The sequence below is a fragment of the Carassius carassius genome, chromosome 16 (genome assembly GCF_963082965.1).
Source record: "Carassius carassius chromosome 16, fCarCar2.1, whole genome shotgun sequence".
NCBI classification, from domain to species: Eukaryota; Metazoa; Chordata; class Actinopteri; order Cypriniformes; family Cyprinidae; genus Carassius; species Carassius carassius.
Window position 1 is genome coordinate 32,895,536 of NC_081770.1, and position 24,303 is coordinate 32,919,838.

Consider the following 24,303-nt stretch of genomic DNA (forward strand, 5'->3'; position numbering starts at 1 on the left):
CCTCTTTATCGTTTGAGTCACTTATCAAAAGTTGATAAATACACTTTAAACACATCTAAATTTGTTGCTATGTGCTTTTAAAATAAGTTGCTACATTTAGCAACACAATTGCTATGTTGGGAACACTGGGATCCACAAAGGAAATTGGTTATATAAAACTAGAAATCAATTGCATAATGCATAAGCATGCAAAAAAAAATCCTTTATTTATTAATTATTATTATTATTATTTATTTTGGTGGCTTTGTATGTTGTCACTTTGAAAAAATCTGTGAGGAAAAAATATATATATTTTTATATAGATGACTATACAAATGTACCAAATATAAAGCTGAAAGTATTATGCCTGGTTAAATATGGTCTGAGAGGTTTGGGAATATGAGTCTGGAAAAATATGCAATTGTAGTAACCCTGTGATGGCCATTTATGGTGAAATACCTTTTCAGTAGCCATGTGGCTAATAAAGAAGTTTTTATGTAATAAAATTACAATGAACTACATTAAAAGCCACTGATGCCGAGTGCAGCAGACCCATGTCTGTGCTCAACAGAGGGCAGTCGTGCTATAGAACTAATGTCTCTGAAACCAGTTGCTGTTCTTTTGAACAACTGTTAATTATGAGGCTATTTTAAATAACGCTGAATACAATATTAATACATTGAGTCATTTGAACTGAGTGAACGTAAGTAGTAAGTGACTGGTGTCACTGGTCTCCTCTTACCTTCCTGTAGAGCCCACCCACTCCCACCCGAGAGAGAAACACGACTCCTGCGCTCACACAGACCTCAAACACACGCTCAGAGGGGCTCTTTGTCTCCATTTCGAGGAGATTTCTGCTGGATTCAGCATGGAGCGCCTGACACCTCCACACTAACGAGCATGTCCTCCTGGAAGACTCGCGAACAGCAAACCGGGCTTTAGTGTTTATACGACAACCTGCAGTTACAGTTTCTGTGCATACGTGAACTTTTGAGCCTTTAAGTTAAACCCGTCGCTTTTATCGTCTTCAGCCATGGGTTTCTGGACGAGGAGGCACGAGAGGGTTTTCCTAGCGTTCACACTGATCGCCGAAGGTAAGACCGCTTCTAATCCGTGCATACTTGATACACACAACAGATTTGTAGCTTTGCAACGGCTCGGAAACTTCACATTCACTTCTTTTCCCAATGCATGAGTAGTTTAGACACAGATGCGCGTGAAACTATCGGTCAAGACGAAGTTTAGTTGCGCTGTGACTCCAATCTGGATTTATTGAAGTTCGATGTGAGTTTACACAGACTTTCCACTTTCTAGTCATTGTGTCGCCACATGCAAAGCTTAGGGGAAAATGTTCCAGTGTGTTAACACTAAACTAAAAGTTTTCATATGAATGAATCAATCCACACCCCTTTTCCAGAAACCCAAGTACAGTTAGGGCTTGGGAGGCCTGTAAAACAACACTGGGATAATAGTCTGTAAAAGGAGACCAAGAAAGTAGAAACGAGTCTGTCTTTTTATCTGTAATAGATCGCAGTGCATATTTGTAGGCGGCTATCATTAAGGTAAAACGCGAGCTGAATATCAATTGCATCAACTTAAGTCTCCTTGAATATTAATTGGACTTTGCTTCGTTCAAGTACAAGTTTATTGAGATTCCAGAAAGAGAGAGGGAGAAATATAAAAGAGATGTGCTGGGTAAATGAAAAGTATGGGTCATGGTATATTTATATGTTGAATAATGTGTGAGATCCTGATCTGAAATGTTGCGACCTCCTCCAGGAGTGAACAATCCCATCTGTGTGGCCTTTAATGAGATCTGCGTGGCCTGAGCTGAAGGGAGTTTTGGGGAGGTGTGAGATGTTACACATAAAGCTTCTCTTCTGAAGACCATAAAAAGTGGTACAAGATGTTCTGTCGAGTCACCCATAAGCTGAAAGAGTTTCCTGATTAACTGAACCCATGAGATGTGGCCACAGGAGTGTTCGTGTCTTTCGTGAAGTTATACAAATAAAACTGGAAATGGTTACATGTTTTCTACTGGAGTTGAGATTTTTTACAGCTCATTTTGCACATGGAAGTCTTGTTACTTGGTCAGAACTACAGTCTTTTGGGACATTTATGTTGTTGGGAACTCTATTAGTTCAACTCAAACTATGCTTTCTAAAAGGTCTACTGGTTATTTTGGAATTCAGTCAAAAGTTGCATTAGGATTCTTTGATTGTACACCCTTAAAACTAAAAGTCTTAAAACAAATAGGGGTGGATGCCATAGAAGAACCATTTTTGCATCTTCAAAGAACCTTTCCTCGATGATCAGTTCTTAAAAGAACATTAAAAAAGAAAATAAATTAGTGATCTGTTTTTTTCTTCTTCTTTGTGTTAAGAACATTTTAATAATCTAAAGAGTCTATTTCCACTGTAAAGAACCTTTTGTGGTTCCATGGTTGTTAAAGGTTCTTCATGGAACCATGGAATCCAATAAAGAACCTTCATTTTTTAAGAATGTAACAGAAATTCCGATAGCTGTTTAAGACTGATAAAGATGGCTTTGGTCATTGTTGGAGATAGGGACAGCCTCGGGGCCCATTAAAGAGCCTGCAGACAAAAGGGTGGAGGGTAGAGACATTTCACAGGTACTTGATGGCACTGCTTGATCTCGGGATGAAGGGGATCCATCTCCTGTCTTTCAGATGCTAATCCCAGACAGTCTGGAAGAAATCTCCCCCACTGTGCATGGTAAAGGTGTGACTCTGCGACTATCAGGGCTGTTTGTTTATTCAGTTATGCTTTAGCTGGATCTCAGTTACTGTTTTGAACTGGAATCTATTTGGTTAAATATGTAAGTTTGTTTTGTAGTCGTGATCATATTATCATAATCATTTACTTCATGGTCTTTTTGAACGTCAATCCAACAAGAGAAAAACAATGTCTCATAAATTATGAATGAGAAGACTTGAAACCTAGTATTGTAGTTTTGTCTGACTAGTCCAGAAGTTTTTTTGTTATGCATGCTTTTGTCAGAATCAAACACCGATCTCAGAATATTTTCTTTATTTGAAAATATTCAGAAGATTCTAGTTGTGCTGTAATTTACAGTAGTTTTGGCTCTGTTTGTTCAAATGAAAAGAGAAAATAAATTATATTTTGGGAAAAAAAGCCCAATTTTGAGGAAAATTACAACCTTTGGTTTACAATTAAGAAACTTGTCATGACAATGTTCCCTTAAATTTGTGGTGTTGTAATCAATAAATTAAAATGTTAAACATAATATTAAAATTCTACCATTATGTATAATTCCTTAACAATTTAATATAAGTAGTATTTTGGGATTTTTTGAAAAAATGTATTGTCATGATGCACAATGCCTAAGAATTAAATTGTATTTAATATTATGGCCTTTTAATATGATGGATTTTCTTTCTGTATGTGTGTGTGTGTAAATATACACACACATTGAAAAAGACATTGTTGTCATGGGACACAACCATGTTTTTTTTTTAAGAATGATTATTGCTGTCTTCTTCAAGTCCGCATTAGGCCAAGATGAATCTCCTTTCTCACCTGTTGTCATTTATCGAATTAGTTTTTAGTTTTGGAGAGCTGATTTGTTTGATGAAGTAAAAGAGAAGAGCTGTGTTGATGGACACAACAGCTGCTGCTCGGCCGCTGACACTCTTGAGACACAGCGCTGCCTGTTAGACCATCACAGGAAAGCATCTCAAGGCTTGCTTTGAATGCAAAATGCCACCATTGTGGAGATCAGACGGGTCTTCAGGAAGTTCACACTCGTTTCAGAGGTGATGCCCTTTGTGATGTTGCTCATTGTCCTTTGTTTGCAAGTTACTGTGAGGGGGTGAAAAAACACAAGGAGTTATATTTGCATTTATTTCCATGTTTATAGAACAATAGTAACACTATGAAATATCTCCATTTTTGGACCGTAGTGCTCCCTGCATCACCTTGAATAAACTCCGTGGAGGCCATGTCAAGCATGTCTCAACTGTTTTGAGTTTGATTAATCTTGTCCATATTCCCGGTGTTTGGCGTCCGGCCACATTGAATGAGAGGGGGGCAGCTGACAGCATGCCTGTTTGATCTCTTTCTTAATTAACTTCTGGAACGACAGACTCTGAGATGCCTTAAAGTCGCTCTCTCTGCTGCCACTCTGAGGCTGTGTTTACATGACAATGGTGTAGTCAAAAATGGAAAAGTTTTCCCACGTGTTTTAAAATGTTTTACCTATACAAGACATTTTCAAAATGATTTGCATTTACACATATCCAGCCAAAATGCTGTATAATGTATCCCAGGCCAGTAGTTGGCGCTGTCACCTTGTTAGTAAACAGAACCTGTAGGCCAGTGATGATTAGATGATTAGAGAAGCATTAGCAAACTCCAGAGCAGCAACAACAGTGCCATGTACTCCGCCATTGTTGTGTATGTTTGTTCGCACTTGCCTTTTAAATCGACATGCACTGCGCATGTCTACACACCTAACATGTACTACGTAAGCGCATGACGTCAACACTTTCAAAGAGTCCTGTATCGGGTGTTTTACACGGAAACGATAACGGTGGCGTTTAAAAAAAAAAAACTTGCTTTTTGAAGTTTTCAGTCCTCAGTCAGGTTTCAGTTGTCGTGTAAACAAAGTCAAAACACATAAAGTGTTTCCAGGTGTTTTTAGACCTAAAGGAGTTTCAACTTGTTAAAACAAATGAAATAATGAGTATATAGCGAGAGCAGATACATTTACAAGTTGTAAATTAAACAAAGAGTGTTGGAGTATGTTTTACTACAAAATACCAGTCTTTATACTTTAAATTGTCATGTTTATTCGATATGTTATTTGGCATTTCTTTGTAATTGTGAAATTCAGTACCAATTTATGAGTCAAAATTGTTTCCACAAGACATTTTTGTGGATTTAAAATAGCAAATCTGGAGCTTGTGATTTGTTTGAGCGGTGACGTTTTAAATGTTAATCATATTTGAGGTAATTTATTATTATTATTATTATTTGTCAAATAGGATCGTAATTGCTATGTTTGGATTTTTCTCAGTGCAAATGTCCCTTTATTGTGGGGTCGCATATATTGTACAGATTTTACTATGTTTACCAGTGGAAAGTTGGAAAAACTAATGAAAATCTTTTTTTTTTTTTTAAATAACTTTTCAAAGACATTAAACACCCACTGTAAGTGGGTTGAACCCAAAAAAGTGGGATAGTTAAACTGAAAATTACAATTTTGTCCATCAATCCAACCGAAATCCGATCACATCGCAGAAACAGCTGTCTCCTCTACTGTAAACCATTCGAGTCATGGGTTTTGCCAAGAATTAACCAGGATTCTCCAATGATCTGCTAAAGGTTTTCACAAGCTGTTCTTCAAAACCGTATTTCCATCATTGGGGAAATTTGTTTGACCAAATGCAATTATCTGCTCATGATGTGTATGGCATATGTGAAAGTTTCCGTAAACTATATACGTAATCCCCTTAAAGTTATAGAAATAAAACTGGTTTTCCAGGTCAACATATTCATAGCTAGTGTTATGTGAATTTGGGTTGGTTTTTGGGTGAAAATGGTCATATTTCATGGCAAGAAGTTTAAAAAAAGAAAAAGAAAATACACACAGAAAAGAAATTCCTGCCTGTATTTGCACCCATTAGTTAGTTTTTTGCATTATTACAATTTCTTGACTATTAATACAATTTCATACTTTTTTTTTTTTTTAGATCATGACAATTTAATGACAATTAAACATTGCAAAAACATGGTAACACATTAAAATCCTGCTAGTTAACATTAATGTATTATCCAACATTAACTTAACAACGAAAAATACATTTGTTACAGTATTCATTTCATTAGTAATAAAAACACAACTACTCATTAAATAATATAAACAGACACAACTTTTGATTTTAATAATGTATTAGTAAATCTTGAAAATAAAGTGAACTAAGATAAATAAAAGTAATCTGATCACATGAATAACATAACGCTTTACAAGTAACACGAGTTACTAAGTTTCCTGTCCCATGTTAAGGCTTTAACAGTTGCCAAACAATGTAACTTTTGGGTTTTTTGTTATTAAAAAAACAAATTAGCAAGCCAAGCCTGGTGACAAAAACGCAACGCAAAAGTAACGTAATGCATTACTATGTTACTGTTTATGGCAATACATTACTTTTGTACTTATATATATATATATAATTTATGCTCATGCTCACACATATTTGAGTGTGTGTGAAGTGGACTGGTGAGTTCTGGCGAGCTCTTGGGAGCGCGAGTGGTTCTTGTTAGCTTTGATAGGAGAATGAGAGTGATTACAAGAAGTGCATGTGCTTTACGTTACATTGGCTGGCCCTTCCCCCCATTCTGTATTTAGCTGCATTCCCCTTCCTCACCACAATGCCGCCCAGATGATATTTAATGAGAAAAATGTGTGCGTATTCCTCAGATGGTAGCGTGTGCTGCTTTCTCCCCTCTGATGCACAAGAGGAAATCTTCAAATCATTAATAAACGGGACTTCGGCCTCATTTAGTTCATGTTTAATCCAGAAGTTGGTGTTTAGTTTGACATTCTGCAGGGAAAGGGTTTTGTTTCATCCAAATAATAGCTCTGGAGTTGTGGTTTATTTCACTGTTTGGCTGTTTGTTGTATCGTGTCTCATGTGTTAAACAAGCTCTGTTAGTATTAGGGCTCCATGGCGTCTCGTCAGACGCTCCTGTTGTTTAGAGTTTGAGGGCAACGCTGCAAGTGTGTGAAGCTCTCCTCATGTTCCTGTAATCTCAGAGAATGGCTAATCTCTTACTGTAAAGACGTGGAGGGTCACAGGAGGCTGTGGGACGTCCTGTAGAGACTGTATTGTGCTGTGACCCTCCAGGACGGGACCGCATTCCCTGAACAAGTGCTTAGTCATGAACTTGGACTCAAATTAAACACACGTTCGTTCTCATCTTTGTGCATTTGATTTATTGATGATCACAAGTTTAAATGTTTAATACCGTTCAAGTTTTTCACTAAATATTTTAGCCTTTCTGACACAAATAAAATGTAAAAGGCAATTTTTTTGCGACTTCTAAATGTAAATAGCCTACATTATGACTGTCTAAAAGACACCGCCTCATCGTTTTATCTGTATCTATGGATGCATTCAAGGATACATTACAAATGCAGTTCATATGCACAGTGACTTTAATCCATCTCTTCTGTGAGAGCTGTTTGTAATTTCTAAATTCAAATCCATTTTGAGATTGTTTTGAGGGGAGTAAAGTCAAAAATGTAGAATGCGATTTTAACTATAAATGAAATTCCTAAAAAAAGAAAACTTGGCATGAAATTAACCTATATTAGTATTTGAGTCAAAAGTTTCAATAACTGTTTTATTGTTTATTAATATTTAAGAGTAAAAAAGAAATGTTTATCTGCTAAATCAAAGGTCTAACCTAACATGTAGAATAAGACAGTGTGGGAAAAAAACAAAACATGAAATATTATATCCTTCAGTTTTTATGACTGTGTGTCAAGGTCAATAAGTCTCTTAAAATATAAAAATAATGAAGCTAGTTTGACTTTTTATATGACAAGGCAAGGTTCGTTCAAAAACTTAATATTATCTAATGTAAATATTTCATGACATTTGTAAAACTGATTAACTAACTAAATAATTATGTAAAATAACATTTTAATACTTTAAAATATATTTTAAAGGCAAATAATGGTGATCTGTGCACATTTAGGATATATAAAAAAATGTTATTGCTTATTTTATTGGTTACATCACTTTTTTAGAGTCATTACATGTAAAACGTTCTTGAAAATGCCCCCCCCCCCCCAAAAAAAAAATACCATGATAAATGTACAAATATTATGTTTCTGTGAACTTGTGTGATTTACTAGATTTGATTTAGCGTTTATTTCCAGGACTCTGAACCCCCCCCCCAGCCTCACCAACCATCATTGCTCATATAAACACAGAGGAGCCATGCTTTTCTTCTGCACGCGAAGCCATTGGCCCTGTTAATGATGTAAGGTGTTGGGTTTCCACAAATGTGGAGGCTCAGTTTGACCTTACAGACCTCCTGGTGAATAGCAGTGAATAGAGCACAATACAAACTGTGCCACGGGTTTCACCCTCCAGACGCTGTCACTGACATCATAATGAAGAGAGCCTCATTAAAACCCATTCTGGACAGTTCTTCACATTAGTGCATAGCATGGCACGCTCTTTTAATGATAAGTATTTTTACAACAACTATGAATAGTTGAAAGCAAATGTCCACCATTTTAAATTATGATTTGAAATCAAAAGATTGGAAAATTCACAGGTGTAAGTAAAGATTATGGTCATTGACCTGGGCTATGTTTCCCAAAAGCATCATAGACCCATTGAAACCAATGGAGCTACGATCAACTTAGTCTTACGATGAAACGCATCCCTATTATGAGAAAAGTTGCCTCAATCTAAACTTATTTGTTTGACTTGAAATTGTCTCTTAATATAGTTTGTCCAGCAATTACTGTAAATAATAGCACATAAACAAATTCCTGTAGCGACATTCCCTCAATACCAAATTGGTGCGATGGGCGATAATGCGCTGTAATATAATTCCTCTCTGGCGTCTGGCAGCTCCACCAGCTCAAATGGGATTTTCTGTGGTCTCTTCTGGCTGATTCATTAACCCCACCCAATCCTTCAACTATCCGCCTCCATCGTGTTACACGTTGCGATTCTGCAGTGGCACCTGTTCAGCCGTGTCCGAGCACAATATGCCGCGAACAGCTGCAAAAACAGCTTCCTTCCTGCATGAAATGAGGCTCCCACCTCCTCAATAGATGATGGAGCACCTTGCAAATCTCTGTGTTTTGGAGTCAAAGGCCTGGAGGGGGCAGACGGGATGTTTTAGGGCTAACAGGCAATGATATCTAGTTTCCCTCAGGGAGAGAAACCACTAAACGCCAAATGCCAGTTAAGCTAGATCTTTGTTAGATGTTTTTGATGAATACTAAAATGTGCCTTTTTACCAACTAGAAATTGCTCAATTGATAGACCATTAATAGTAATATTTACATATAAACGTAATTAATTTTTTCCTGATTAATGATGATACCGAAAAGGCTCGTTCACACTAAGAACAATAACTATAAAGATAACAATATTAGAGTCCACATTAGCGAACGGTATTGTCTGTATTTTACATCTAAAGGTGTAGTGACATTTTATCAAATTTTCACCAAACTGATTTTACATTGGAAGTAGTTTCCCCAGGCAGATTTCACAAATGGTTCAACTTGGTTATGCAAATGCTCTGCATAGTTTTCTATAGTTGTGCCTACAATAAAAAACTTGTTGGTCCAAAATCCTGCTTTGTATAACATGTAAAATATGCTTTAATTCACTGTACTGTGTCTCATAACATTTTTGGTTTAAGTGTCAGCAAATACAGTAATTGAAATCTCCAAAACATTATCTCATAAAGCTTAAGTGTCCATTTCCTGCCCCTGTTATTTTCCGTGGGTCGATCCTCTGCGCTCACATTTCCACGTGGGCCGTTCTCATGGTTTCAGATCAGATTAACAACCCAATTAAACGGCTTGTGTTTTAGAGGACAGGTGGAGTTCATCAGCAGCAGTAGATGAGGGTATGTGGGTCTGTTCATGCGTCCCTGTTCCCCATCACTCCTCTGCTTTACTGTCTTAACATCTGTGGGTGGCACAGTGTGTGGGGCAAGTCTAATATTACAGTAACGTCTGAGTCCACTACCCCAGTTATGTAGAACTAATGAATCAACAGCTCTTTCAAACTTATCCTCCCTAGCATACCTCTGATGCAGCTTTTAACACAAGTACACATAGCTGGGTAGTGACCGATTACAAGTAATCTGGATTACGTAGTAAGATTCTCTCAAATCCAGTTCAGTTCTTACATTAAAGCCCAGTCTGGGAAAACCTACTGCAATGTAATGTGCATTTTGATGTCGATATATTACAAAAAATGAATACAATGGTCTACAATTTGTAAGTAATCTACCCAGTGTTGAAACACAGAATTGGTGCCAGATTTACTAAAATGCTTGATTGTAATGATGAATGGCGGCATTCTGCTAAACTGTTTAATTGACAGGTTTATTTAGTGTTATTGACTGGCTGACTGTACATTATCCCTCACTTGTTTAATGGAAAAGCCGTCATGACTCTGATTCAGGGTGATTAGTGGTTTCCAGACTTTCCAGCGGCGGATGAGTTCGACCGCAGACGCGCCTTATAAAGTTCTGCTCGGAGATGATCGCCTGCTATCAAAGGCCCATTGTGAAGGTGGTGAGCTTGGCCCTCACAAAAATTAACCGTGGTTTTAATTTAGTAAATGTGTAGTAATATTTTTCTAGTGGACTGCTTCCCATTTAACCACAGTTTTACTACAAATGCTATGGTTAAACTATGGTTAATGTGGCAAAACCATGGTTTATTTGTGGCTACCATGGTTTAACTATGATAAACATGTTTTTTTTTGGGGGGGGGGGGGGGGGGGTTGTATTAGAGGAAGACTGACATTTGTTGAGATTTTGTTTCATTGGGTAGTGTGTGTTTTAGATCTACAAAGCAATGTCAGAAACCGTCTTTTGAACTGTTGCAACCAAATGTTTTGGTCCATCCAGTATCTTGAGGTTTGCGTGTTGAAGGAAGCCAGTTTGAACAGAGTTTGATAGTGTTTGAGCACAACCCTTGCTCTTTGGAGAGGTTTTGTGAGCAAGCCTAGTATGTACATAAAGTTTATATGTTCTTCAGCCAATCAGGTTCCTCTCCTGGTTCTCTGCTGGTTTGTTAGTTGTAGAGAGGCCATGAATGGCATCTTTGTCCCTAAAAACTCAAATTCCTCCACAGGAATCCAGGAAGTTGAGAGCAGCTTCAGCCAGGTTAGCGCTCCTGCCCCAAAGCATCCTGCTCTCATCAGGGCCAATGAAAGTCATGTGGGTATTGGCTTTTTGGCTTTTGTGTACTTTAATAACTCTGCGAAACAAGCACAACATGGACAAATGGATTTATTTAAAACATTGAACACCCTAGTTAGTCTCATTTGAACATATATTGATGCCTATTACAGTACAAGGCACTTTGATTCTTATTCTGATAAGTCAAAAACCATGTTCTTCCATTTTCTTCAAAATGCTCTTCAATTTTTAGCATCTACATCTCTTCTCAAGGAACTTCTACCCATTTTTAGATTGGCTGATTTCATTATTTATACTTACCTGAGTAATGTATTGATGACAGTTTCATCTAACATTTTTAAACTTTGGAAATTGCCGTTGTGCATTTGGTTTAGTCAGGCGTTACTCTGCGACACCAAACTATGACCGGGTGGGAATCACTGTCCGCACTTCTGTTGGTGGTTTACACCTCATGTCACTGCTAATTTGCATAAACTTTAGCTAAATTTGTGCTTGAGCAACCGTAAAATGTAAATAAAGTAAAAGGATATATATATATTTTTTTTTTTCGAAATTTTGCAATAAATTACAGTGACATAAAGCTCAGTTCAAGGCAAATATTTATGTAAGAATGCTTTATGAATATGCACTAGGGCTGCTTAATTTGGCAAAAAAATTATATTGCAATTATTGTGTCATATATATTATGATTTATACTATAATATATATTTGCTTAGATATTCAGGCTAAAATTCTTGGGGCCTAATAAACCTGGATGTAATAATATGAATAATAATAAATTATTTTTATTTATTTATTTTACAGTAAACTAGTCATCATAAACTAAATTTGATTAAATGTTCAGAAGTTATTTAAAGATAATGTATAAAAATTAAATTTTAGTTAAACTTTTAGAAATGTTATGTTTTCCCAATTATTAGCAGTTTAATTAGTTTATATACAGTTCATTTAGTTAACTATATATATATATATATATATATATATTGTTTCAGTTTTCATTTTATTTCATTTTATTTTCATACATCTTAGACTAAAAGAAAATAAGAAATGGCACCCTGGCATCTAACTGAAATTGTATTATTACTTTAATAAAACATTTTTTTTTTAAATGACAGAGTTTTTCATGGCTTCCATTTTATTTAATTATAATAACCCTGGTGTAGTCAAAATGTGAGTCTATTGTGGTTTGAACCATAGATTTAAGTGTGTTTTTCCACTGTTTTAACCAAGTGCTTTTCTGTAATCTGCATTTGGGGTTTCTTGTCTTGCGTTATTTAAAGCTTGTGATTGTGGCCGGTCACGGTCAGTGGGATTGTGTAGAGATGGTCAGTGCAGCTGTGTGGTCGGTGTTGAGTGGTGAGTTAATTCTGCCTTATGGCCATATGGGAGCTAACAGACAAGGTCTTCTGGTCACACAGAGCCACGGAGAGATTGTTTCTCTGACCAGGCCTGAAATGGGAAAATGTGCATAAGGAGAGATATACATCTGTGTTTATTTGTGTAGTTGTGTTACACATATATTAGGTAAACAATAACCTTTATTTTTGATGCGATTAATCGCGATTAATCGTTTGACAGCTCTAGTTAAAATACAGTTCACTACAATAATAAGCATAGCACAACGTGTGAACAAAAGAGAATAATCATTTTTTTTAAAGAAAAAAGCCATGTTGCTTCTTCAATGAATGCTTTTTAATCCTCAGGTACACTTGACCCAGAGACTTGAGTTGTAACTGAGGGAAAAGATGAAATCATCAGTGTTAATGAATGTCATGAATGCTGTCTATAAAGATTAACTTGGATTGAGTTCAGGATATCCCTTTATTGGTGTATAGTATGGTAGTTCTCCAAAATGCGAGCAAACTTGAGCCATTGTGAATAAGGTGTGAAGAAGATGACAGACATTGCTATGTGAGGACAATGGAGATCCTACAGTGTCAGGTTCATGGATAAAGCTCTTGTATCCTGAAGACTTGCATGCAAAGACACAATTCTGCTTTCCATAGACCTCTGAATATAGACGTAGCGACTGCTGTCTGCGTGAGGAAAAACAAGGTTATGGGCAGGGCTGGTTTACCTATAACATTTCGTGATATTAGCTTTTATCAAGATTTCTGTGGGAGCGCATTCTTTGAAAATGTAATCCTAACCACATAAGAAAACACAAAAGTAGTCGGATTTCTGTCATGGGTAAACACTAAAAATAGCCTGCTTGTAATGTTGTTTTGCTGGGTAGATTACTTACAAATTATATGACACTGATTCCAAATTACATGACAAAAATTGTAGTTGGTCATAGGGCTGTGCAAAAAATCGAAGACGATTTTCATGTGCATCTCGTCAGTAAAGGCGCTCCTGTAATTAGCAGTATATCTCCAGCACGTGCGTTCAGGTCAGGATTGCCAGGTTTTCAAAACAAAACCTGTCCAATTGCTTCTGAAAGCTAGCCCAATCGCGTCTCTTTCCGGGCGATAAAATACACATTATTTTGGCGGGGTTCCCTTGGTAAAAATTGCATTTTAGGGGCTAAATATCACGTTATTGGGATTGGAGTCGCTTCAACCCGTGGACATGAAAAACAACCGCAAACTTGGCAACACTGGTTGGCATTTACTACACAGAGCTGTAGTTCACTGAAAATCTACACCAAATCGATTTCAAAATCGCAGGCGATTCTTTGCCGATTTTGAAAGCGATTTTGTGTAGCTTGTCAGTAAACTATGGCTCTGTGTAGTAAATGCCGCTCCACCTGAACCAGTGTTGCCAAGTCCAAGTTGCCAAAGAAACCCCAATCCCAAATAACGTGATATTTAGCCCCTAAATTGTGAATTTTACCAAGGCAACCCCGCTAAATAATGTATATTTTAACCCCAGGATGAAATTTTTATCGGGGAACCCTCTGGAAATGCGATTGGGCTAGTTTTGGACTAGTTTTGAGAAGCAACTGGGCAGGATTTGTTGTGAAAACCTGGCAACCCTGACCTAAACGCACGTGGTGGAGATACACTTCTAATTACAGGAGCGCCTTTACTGATGAGATGCACATGAAAATCGCATTAAATTATTTGCACAGCCCTAGCTGGTCATTAAATTACACATTAGAGGTCATATAATCAGACTATTTATGATGACTTTTTGATCTAACTTATTAATCACGTTGATTTAAATAGGATAATCCTGTACCATATTGATTAAAAATGCAAAGAAAAAGAAAATGTTACGTTCTTTGTTATTAACAACATGAAGTGCATTAAAAACTGGGGTTCATGAAGGAACTGCAGTGGGTTTGTACGTTTGCTGACAAAAACGTACTTATGAAAATACATTATTTTAAAACAACTCCAAAATGAAACACTCAATCAAAATTAAACAAAGAAAAGATGAACAATTTGTTTACCTGCATGTCATGAGCACCGTGAACATGCAAAAGTGTTTCTAAATAATAAACTTTTTACCTTAAAATCCAAGAACACTGACTGAGAAAAAAATGTTTGGGAATCTGTGAACTACATGTAAACAAGAAATAAGATGAATTTGTGAGTTCTTTGAAAGGCATAGTAATGCATGGTGAAAAACCCAGTGCTGACCTGAAAACCCAAATTAAAATCCATGTGTTCATGAGTAGTTGATGCAATGTGGACATGTTAAGAAAACACGTCTTAAAACTGAAATTATTTCGTATATCCAGTGGTCAAATGCTGTGTGGCCTCTCAGTTTTCTGTGTAATTATAGCCACATGACTTTTTGTGTGAACATCCACAAAACTGGAGGACTTTCTGAATAATAAGATTATAAACATGAATGACAGTCTGTTTTAGAAAGGACATTTTAAAAGAACAATTTAATATAATGTATTCCTATTGTGTGAATATGTAATTATCTAAACAATACAAAAGTACCTGTAGTCTGATTACAAGTATGTAAAGTGATTATGTAATCCAGATTATCAGTTACTACCCAGATCTGTTGATGGATGAGGAAGCTAAGGTGGTGGCAAGACATACGGTTTTGCAACATTTTGAATATTGTAATAATTAAATTAAGTATAATCTACTAGGTCTCATGTGTTACCTACTGACACAGGTGCAGGTGGAGATGACAGACATGTAGAAACAGGGTTTCATAGGCTGATGTGATGTTGACATCGTGTCAGATTGAATTAAAGAGAGGTTATCTAGCTCCTGACAGGTGCAACCTCCTTCACCCCCTCAAACATCAGCTACACTCATGAAATATCTCTTTATGGTTCAAGCTTCAGTCACTCATCACAGCTGTTTATTGAATATGTTTTACTCCGCTCCACAGGGCATCGGGGCTTCATTTCCCATTCCCAGTGCATGCTGGTCCTGTCCCAGCACGAGCTGTGCTCACTGGAGCGGGACTGACTTCTGTCTGTCTGAATGGGGCGTCTTCAGAGCTTCGCTCTGTGGGGTAGAAAATGGGCAGAGGCGCCAGAGATTAGACCCTGGAGACGCCTGTCATTCACAGGACTGCCTCTTTTTGTCTGCAAGTAAAAGTTGGCACGTTGGAAGAATGCTGTTTTTAAAGGAGTGATATAAAACCATCCGTTGTGTTTAAAGATCATTACTGGTTTATCAGCTTTTGTCAGCCAGCGAGCGTGAACTTTACTATTGCTCATAGTCAGATTAGGGATTTGAACTAGGGATGGGACCATATAGCGAATTTCAAAATATTGCAAGCCAAAAAAAGTACAAGAATGATTATGAAAGTTGATGAATCAATATATCCTCTGTCAATTTGATAATCGATAAAATGACCTTTTGATTGTCAATATCTCCCTAGTGCTTCCTTCTGTTTCGAGTATAAAATATAGAGAGCGTAATCCACGTCTTGTGTGCAACGGTTGCCTTCAAACACATTTCCGTTATATAAAAAAGGTTGTAGACCTTGATTGATAATGGTCATCCTGGGCTAATATTGCTACATTGGCACATTGGCTTTCATGTGAAGACATCGGTAGCTGACAAGATTCACCAACAAATGACTCTTTATGCAATATAAACTTTTCCAGTTACAAATTGTTTTAAGGTGTCTTTTTTTGCACGTTACATTTACTTTCTATTATAATAACAATAAATTATGCAAAATGTATGCATAAATAACCCTAATCCTAACCCTAACTAAATGTAGTTAATGTTACTCAGCACATAATTGTATAGTTACATTGTAACCTTAAAATAAAGTGTAACCATTTTTTCTTTTTTAAAGGGGTCAGCCTCTTACGAATTACCAGTTTTGTTCAGACTCTGAATCATTCAGTGAATCATCGGTTCACAACTGACTCCCAGTCAATTTTCATCGGTGTCTGATTTGGAAATAACTCAGGAACTGAGTATCCTTCAGGTTATATTAGTCATGCACCCAATGTACTAGTGCTTTTGAACTGCCATTTCTGTTAAGTGATTTTGTAGAAAGTTGTTTGGCGACAAAATGTTTCATACAGTCATAGACCTCTGTACCCTAGCATGTTTTCTTCGCGTAGTAAAAATTTAATAATTGCATGTATTTTTAAGTGAAATAATGCCGTCCAAATGAGTTAAGGTAATGCTAAATGTGAAAGCGCACACTTTGGGCTTCAAGGTGCATGTTCAAACAGGTATTCAGACACTTGGCTCGCATGCTTCCCTTCAGTAAACTCTGCATTTCAGTAGTAGTATACAATTTAGGTGCTTATTACACACTCTAGCCACACTTCGATCTGAAATGAGGCCAGGGCCAATGATTTTACTCAAATACACAATGCTTAAGGTTATCGTTTGGGTCAGAGAGACCGGTCAGTATTAAAAGGTCTCGTCTCAGTCCAGCTAGGCCTGTCTGTCTAAAGCACACCTGGCCGCCTGGCCTTGAAGTTCCAGCTGGATGAAAACAAAGAACGAACTGAGAGTCTGAGGGAGGCTTGAGGGGGCTGTTCTGCTTTTTCTCAAAGCTACATTCCTTCACTTGCGTTTCAGCATCTTGCTAATCAACATCATAAGTTGTCCATCTGGACCTGTAAGCGCTGGCACCGTTCTGCTAGATTTGTTCTTTAGGTTATCTTACCTCATGCCTGTGCTCTGTTTTCTTCTCCTAATAGTGATCCTGGTGCAAGCCGCCTCGTTCTCTTTCACCAAGGAGCCAAAATCCCAAGATGCCCTGCATGGGCGCAGTGCAATGCTGCGGTGCGAAGTAAACGACCCTCAAGGTGTCGTCTACTCCTGGAAACACAACGGAGAGACGGTCACCAATTCTGAGAGACGATTCCTGGAAGGGGGAAACCTGAAATTCACTGCCATTGACAGGAGGATTGACTCAGGAAACTTCCAGTGCTTTGCCTCAAAGAACAGCACTGGTGAAGAATCCCACACCGGCGAGGCCTCCTTCAATATCAAATGTGAGTGTAACACTCAATGTATCCCTTCTTAAAGGGTTTCTTCAACCAAAAATTAAAGTTGGCCTGTGTTTTACTCACCCTCGAGGCTTCCTAGGTTTATATGATGTTCTTCTTTCAGACGAATCCAGTTGGAGTTATCTTAAAAATTGTCCTGCCTCTCCAAGCGTTATCATTGCGGTGGTTGTTTCTGTTCATCAGTCCAAAAGATGTCAAATAAAGCACACACATCCATAATAAAACATATTTTATATGGCTCCAGGGGTGAATAAAGGCCACCTGTAGCAAATCCATGCATTTAAAAAAAAATATATATCTTAATGTTGTAAAAATACCTTTAAATATCATAGGACATGTTTACAGGTGCAAAGGAAGTTTCTTTACATTACTAACCAGTCTCTTCTTGGCTTATATCGAAATCCTGTGACGTTTTTCATTACAAATCCTCGATTTGTACTTTTAATTCATGACCAAATTTGTTTTGTTCTCGCTCCACGTTCGTCACTAATCACTCAACGTTTCAAATATGGATATTTTTTTTTTCACTAAAATGCATGGATTTGCTACAATCCATGCCCCCCCCCCCCAGCCATGTAAGGCATGTTTTATGGATATGCATGCTTTATTTGACATCTTTTGGACTGTTGTACAGAAAGAACCATAGCACTGATAACGCTTGGAGGGGCCAGGACAATTTTTAATATAACTCTGACTGGATTTGTCTGAAAGAAGAAAGTTATATACACACAGGGTGCTTCGAGGGTGGGTAAAACACAGGCCGATTAAAATTTTTGGTTGAACTAACCATTTAACGAGTTAGTCAAACTCCCTGTGTTTGTAAAAACACATGTGAACCACTGGCCCTCCTAGCCATCCCACTTCACCCTCTTTGCGACTGCAGCAAGCTAAACAACGCCCGCGTGAGAGAAGGTTATTTTGAGCCAGCAGTGGAAGCCAGACAAAGCGCCCCTTTATGCCCAATGCCAAGATTAATTGGTTGAAATGCAGCGTCCGGCTGCTTGTGTCAGATAACAAGTAAGGTCAACTGAATGGAGGTGCCTGTTTTGGCGGCGGGCGCAAAGCATGACCAGATGGTGTGAATGGGGCAGTTTGTTTTTGATAATGAGTGCCGAGAGTTTCGACAAGGGTTTTAGCCGTCCCTTGATCGTCAAGCTGTTAGTCTTTAACGTGTCTCGTCTTACAGGGTTGGAAAGTGGTCCGGTGAGTCTGAAGAGTCCAGAATCAGAGGCAGAGATTCAGAGCTCCTCACAAGTAGTGCTACGATGCAACATAGACGGACACCCACGGTGAGCAACTACATGTCTGAGTCCTAGGTTTCTAGAAAATCTGTAGACCTGAAAGAGCTTGTTCAGGTGTGTGCGGCCCTCTAGAAACAAGTTTGTCCAGTTCTGCTACTGACTGGTCACTATCATGCAGAGTTTAGCTGTTTACCCCTGATGTGGAGAAACTTCTCGTTCAGTTTTCTCAGCTTTTATAACCCTGCTCTTGACTTGATCTACAGGCCAACCAGTCGCTGGCACAAAGACGGAACCGCACTGTTAGAGAAGAACCACAAAATCAACAACAAAGACCGAACGCTTACACTGCCGAGCGCCAGTCCTGATGACAATGGAGTCTACTACTGCTGTGTGAAAAATGTAGTGGGCCACGTCTGCAGCAATGACAACTTCACCCTCAACATCATAGGTGTGTGTGTTTCTCATTGTGTGTTTGGATCTATAGTTGAACCACAGGTACCACAAGGGCTTGGATGTGACAATGTGATACGTGCAATTAATATCTTCATAAAGAGACTTGTTTATATATCTGATTCAAGAAGGGGTCTCAAAATTACAAAAAACATTAAAAACCTGGTTTGGTATTCGGCCTTCGTCCCATTGGTGTATTTTGTCTGACTTTTCATTTCGGCGCATGCCTACATTTTTGTTTCTTTGAGAATCTGTCATTTAACTCTTAGGTTCCCGTTAAGTAATAAAAGGTCTTTATCTCTCTCTTTAGATAAGAGTTTCCCTCAACCGGTGGTGAAGCCAGAAGATCTGGTAGTCATGAAGAACGAAGAAGCACTTTTCCACTGTCAGTTCACGGCCGAGCCCCAGCCTACGGTTGAGTGGTACCATGAGAACGAGCCGGTGGTCAACAAGAGCCGGTACTGCACTGTCACTCAGTTCAATTAGAAATGCGTGCACTTCTAAATAGAGTTTGAATTGAGTTCTTATATGCTCAAAGAGAACAGTTGGATTTTGGAAGTAAAAATTGAATGTTTACCCTGTGAATGAGCATGCATTTGACCATTTACCCCCATCTTTCCTACAGTGTCTTTATTCTGAGCAATGGATCCCTCTTGATCACTCAGGTGAAGCAGCGAAACACAGGCCTGTATAAATGTGTGGCTCGAGGGCCCCATGGCCCCCCTGTGTCTCTCGAGGCCTCGCTGCTAATTGCAGGTAACAATCTCTGACCTATTCATGTGCAGTTGATGTAAGAGCTAAATATATGAAATGGATCTTTGTAGGGGTGTAACGATTCACTCGTTTTCTCGATGCATCGATTACAAACCCTGTCGATTCATATGCATCGATCTTGAAACATGATTTTTGAATCGTGAATCACAGATCTTGGACAGTAATCGATTCAAAATGCTAAGAATCGAATGAATCTCGATTTCTATAGCGATTCAATGCTTTCAAAATGTATACACTTTAAATTACTACACGCACAAATTAATGGAGACCTTGAAAAGTGTTCGTGAATCGTGCCTCTTATCTGTCCTTCACGCGCTCCACTGTTTACCGCCTGAGACTGTCACAGGATTGCGCTCGCGCTCCGTTCGTCTCTGACGCAGCTGACGTGTGATCTATAGGACTCGAGGCCAGTAATGCTAACGTGAAGTAGTTTTACTTTTCTGTGGTTTGTCAATGGCTTTCTGCATCTTACCGACGGAGTTACCAGAGCCGTCGACAGCTGTTTTTATTGCATGGACGGAGCAGAAATGTAAGTGTCTAAATCATACGCACAGCATTAACAACGACCTTGAAATAAGAGCGCGAGATTTATCTGATAATCAGATGCATGAAAGTAGCGTTTGTTTCATTAGCAAACAGACATCTGGCACGTTTTCTCTCAGAATCATTCGCTGATGGAGAGGAAAAGTTAAATAGAGATGAAGACGTTTTCACACTGAAAGTGAAGCGATCTCGCTCTCATAGACGTGCCAGGCTTTATCTGCAGCTAAACTGAATAAAAGCAGAATGAACTGATGAAACCCACAAACAATTTATGAATGATGCAGTGCTAATTGACATTTATTACAGTACAGAAACTATAAAGTATATTTTCTACCTTATTCTGTGCAGAAAATTTAAATAATTGCTAATTAAATGTAGCCTAGTATATAAAACAATCATAAAATTGCCATTAGGAAAAAAATATCGATTACAAATGATTGATTATTGTCCAGCAGTGTATTTGATTTATTACAGCTAATTAAAAGTAATTAAAAAAAGAAGATAATTCCTTGTAAAAAAAAATAAAAATAAATAATAATAATAATAATAATTATTATTATTATTATATAGGCTACATACATAAAATGATTGTATTTGACATTTCTGTCACTTCTGAAATTATGGCTACGCCCCTGGTGTGACAAAATGTTAGCTTATACATAATACTCTTTAAGCTTTTTTTTTAAAAACTTGGCTTACATACATTTTTACGTATGCCATGTCGCATCATTAAACTAGCATTTAACAATGGACAAAAGGTTTTTTTTTTTATAACCTATGGTTCTCTAACCATAAATGCTACTGTAATTTGCCCCCTGACTTAGCATTTAAAGAATTTAGTAGAAGCATTTAAATAATCCTGTGAATGCACTTAAAGAATGCAGAATCGAATCGTTATAGTCTAATCGAATCGAATTTAATTGTGAATCGAATCGAATTGAATTGTAAATTTGCAAAAATCGTTCTTGAATCGAATCGAAAACCTATGAATCGTAATCGAATCGAATCGCTGCCTTGCCAAAGATTCACAGCCCTAGATCTTTGTATAATGGCCAACAGAATTTGGTAGTTGTAGGTGCATTTTGATATATTGGAAATAAATTTATTGGACAAAAAGTTGTATAGCAGTACTTAGTTTTTTGGTTTTTCAGAAAAAAACACACTTGGTAACACTTTAGTATAGGGAGCGATTCTCACTGTTATTTAGTTGCTTATTAGCATGCCTATTATTAGCATATTGGCTGTTTATTAATACTTTTAAAGCATATATTCTGCATGACCATATTCTACATTTGTAATCCTACACAATACCTAAAGGTAACAACTACCTAGCTATTAATAAGCAGCATATTAGGAGTTTGAGGCAAAAGTCATAGTAGCGAGAATTGGACATTAAAATGAAGTGTGAACAAACTTTTTACGATTTTTTTTGTTTTAATCCGCTAATTTCTTATCTTGTGATTTTATTTTATTCAAAAAAAAAAAAGTGCAATAAATTACTGTATTGAAGTTTTAAATCATTATCTTTGGAATCAGACTTAGAATGGTTCGATTTCTGACTATTTAACTTTTATAGAGATTCCATTGTGTCTCGCTCAAATTGTAAAAATGTTTGGTACGTTTGAGTGTCCATGCTTTGCTCTCAAACCTGTTTCTTGTCACTGTTTCTCCTCAGAAATCGAGGAAATGGTGCCTAAACAGTCCCGAGTGTTCACCGCTGACTCTCTGGAGCAGGTGTCGTGTCGAGCGCCCCATGGACTCCCCAAGCCAGAGGTTTGGTGGGAGCACGCGGGACAGCGAGTCCCAGCCGAGGGCCGAGTGCGTCAGAATGGACTAGACCTGATCTTCAGCCCCACTCGTGGTGAAGACTCGGGAACCTACACGTGTTTTGCACAAAATAAGGCGGGACAGAAGAAACAAGAGTTGACCGTCACTGTGGCAAGTACGTCTCAAGCCAGAAACATTGCCAAATGTGCATAATGTACATAATGCGTATTAAAGGGTATCAGAGTTTCCTTCGAATGCGATTAGGCGAACTAATTTTCTCAGCTTTTTAAAGTGTTGCAATGCCTTAACGGGATTTCTATCCTGAGTTTGCACTAATACAGCATTAGGCTGCTTTTACATTACATGAGCCAGTTCTAGTTTTCCATTTGCGTTTGCCGAGTAAGTGGACAGATCGGATATTCCCCTCTCAATGTGAGCCGTTAATCATTAAAAAAAGCGATTGTGGCGAAGGACGTCAACTAAGGTGGACACTTTTCCGGGTCAGTACACAGTGTTGCCAAGTCTGCAGTTTCCTGTGGAACTGGGCTAGTTTTGCACTGTTGCTGCACTTTATCTGCACTGTTTTGTAGTTGAAGAGATCGCTTTTCCCCACTATTTCAAAGAGGGCGACTATGTAGAAACTTGATTGGGCTAGATTTGGGCTATAGCAATTGGGCTGGGTTTGGTTCTAATACCTGGCAACCTGTCAGTACATCTACTTTGGGTTGCCAAGTGCATAGTATAAATGAAGATATCAGATATGGATCACTTTTAAAAGAAGCTGTAAGCTAGTCATCAGGAAAAAAAGGAGAGTCAACAAATCAAAATTGGGCGTCAATAAATGTGGCCTAAAGCCCTATTTGGACGGGACTAGTTTTACAGGGAGTCGTTTGTGTTTCTCAGACGTACCTTGTGATTTTAATCCCGTCCCAATTGGTACATGAAAATCGCAAACATCAGGTGATTAAGAATCAAAACTCAAACCTAGCTTATAAAACTAGTCCCATCCGAATAGGGTTTAAATATGCAACATGTGACACATTTCAGAACGCAACAAGACAAAAAGACTAGCTTGTGTCCCCAGAAGCATTTAATTGGCTTACTCCAGTAGCATGTGTTTTGGGCCCTACTGTCCTCTGTTGAATATCACACGTTGCAGAAATGTTCCTTCACTATGACCAGTTCTGTCTTATGAATTAAAGTCGTGTAGGTGATCTATAACTCTAAGACAGAAAGTGTCTCAGTGTGACACAACAAGAATTTTCAGGACTTTAAATACATGACTTTTGATACATACATTGCCTTGGAGACTCGTCAGAAGTAACCCTATTTCGTGTGTTTTTTTTTTGTTTTTTTTTCGTTTTTTGCTTAGTTGAACAAGTGGATATAATTTTAACATCAGTGTGAAAAGGGCAATACCTGCTCAAAAAATCGATTTTATTGCACAATTATGAAATCGTCGAAATCATTTGCGATAATGACAGCTGTTTGCGTATCTTCTCGGTGAACTACAGCTCTGTGTAGTAAATGGTGCTCCATCCGAAAGCATGTGAAAATACCACATTTAATAACATATTTTTACTCTAAACTCACTTTATAACGTCAGTCGAGTGTTTAAAATAAATCCTTCTGTGAGATGATGTGGCTTCTTACACAGAATAAGGCACACAACATATTTCATAGTATTCTAAGCAGTGATAACGACACTGCATTATAAATATACTTTATTTTAATATAAAATAATAATAAGAAGAACTCAAATAAACAATATATTCTCATAGTCCTGTGTTTATTATCACATTGAATCAATGAAAGCAGTTACATCTTCTGTTTATCCAGCTACCACTATCGGCATTTCATGGGTTTCTTCTTCGGGGTGTATTTGTAGTTTCAGCTCGAGAGTGCCCTCTGGCCTTCTGAAGGAGATTTACAGCTGATCACAGAATCGTACTTCACTCAAAGATACGCATGACAATCGCAGCTTCGGTCGAATCACGATTTTGATTCCATTTCAATTAATCCTGCAGCCCTACTCTATGCACACAGCCTAATTTTTTTTTACCGCTATATATGCATTGAATTTTTTCCACTATTTAGTTTGTCCACAAGGTGGACAAAGCCCGTGATGCTGTTTCACAATCGAAAAATAAATGAAATATGGAAATACAACAATAGCAAACGAATTGAG

General features: G+C 37.8%; 1 protein-coding gene across 1 annotated transcript in view; it reads left to right on the forward strand.

Moving 5' to 3' along the window:
- The first annotated feature begins 740 nt into the window (after nucleotides 1-740).
- ptk7a (protein tyrosine kinase 7a) overlaps nucleotides 741-24,303 on the forward strand; it is a 36,535-nt gene continuing 12,972 nt past the window's right edge. The window contains exons 1-7 of the mRNA XM_059569887.1: nucleotides 741-1,073; nucleotides 17,029-17,325; nucleotides 18,527-18,629; nucleotides 18,845-19,029; nucleotides 19,342-19,489; nucleotides 19,657-19,787; nucleotides 22,024-22,290. Coding sequence (XP_059425870.1) covers nucleotides 1,013-1,073; nucleotides 17,029-17,325; nucleotides 18,527-18,629; nucleotides 18,845-19,029; nucleotides 19,342-19,489; nucleotides 19,657-19,787; nucleotides 22,024-22,290 — 1,192 coding nt within the window. The 5' untranslated portion in view covers nucleotides 741-1,012. The remainder of the gene's footprint in view (nucleotides 1,074-17,028; nucleotides 17,326-18,526; nucleotides 18,630-18,844; nucleotides 19,030-19,341; nucleotides 19,490-19,656; nucleotides 19,788-22,023; nucleotides 22,291-24,303) is intronic.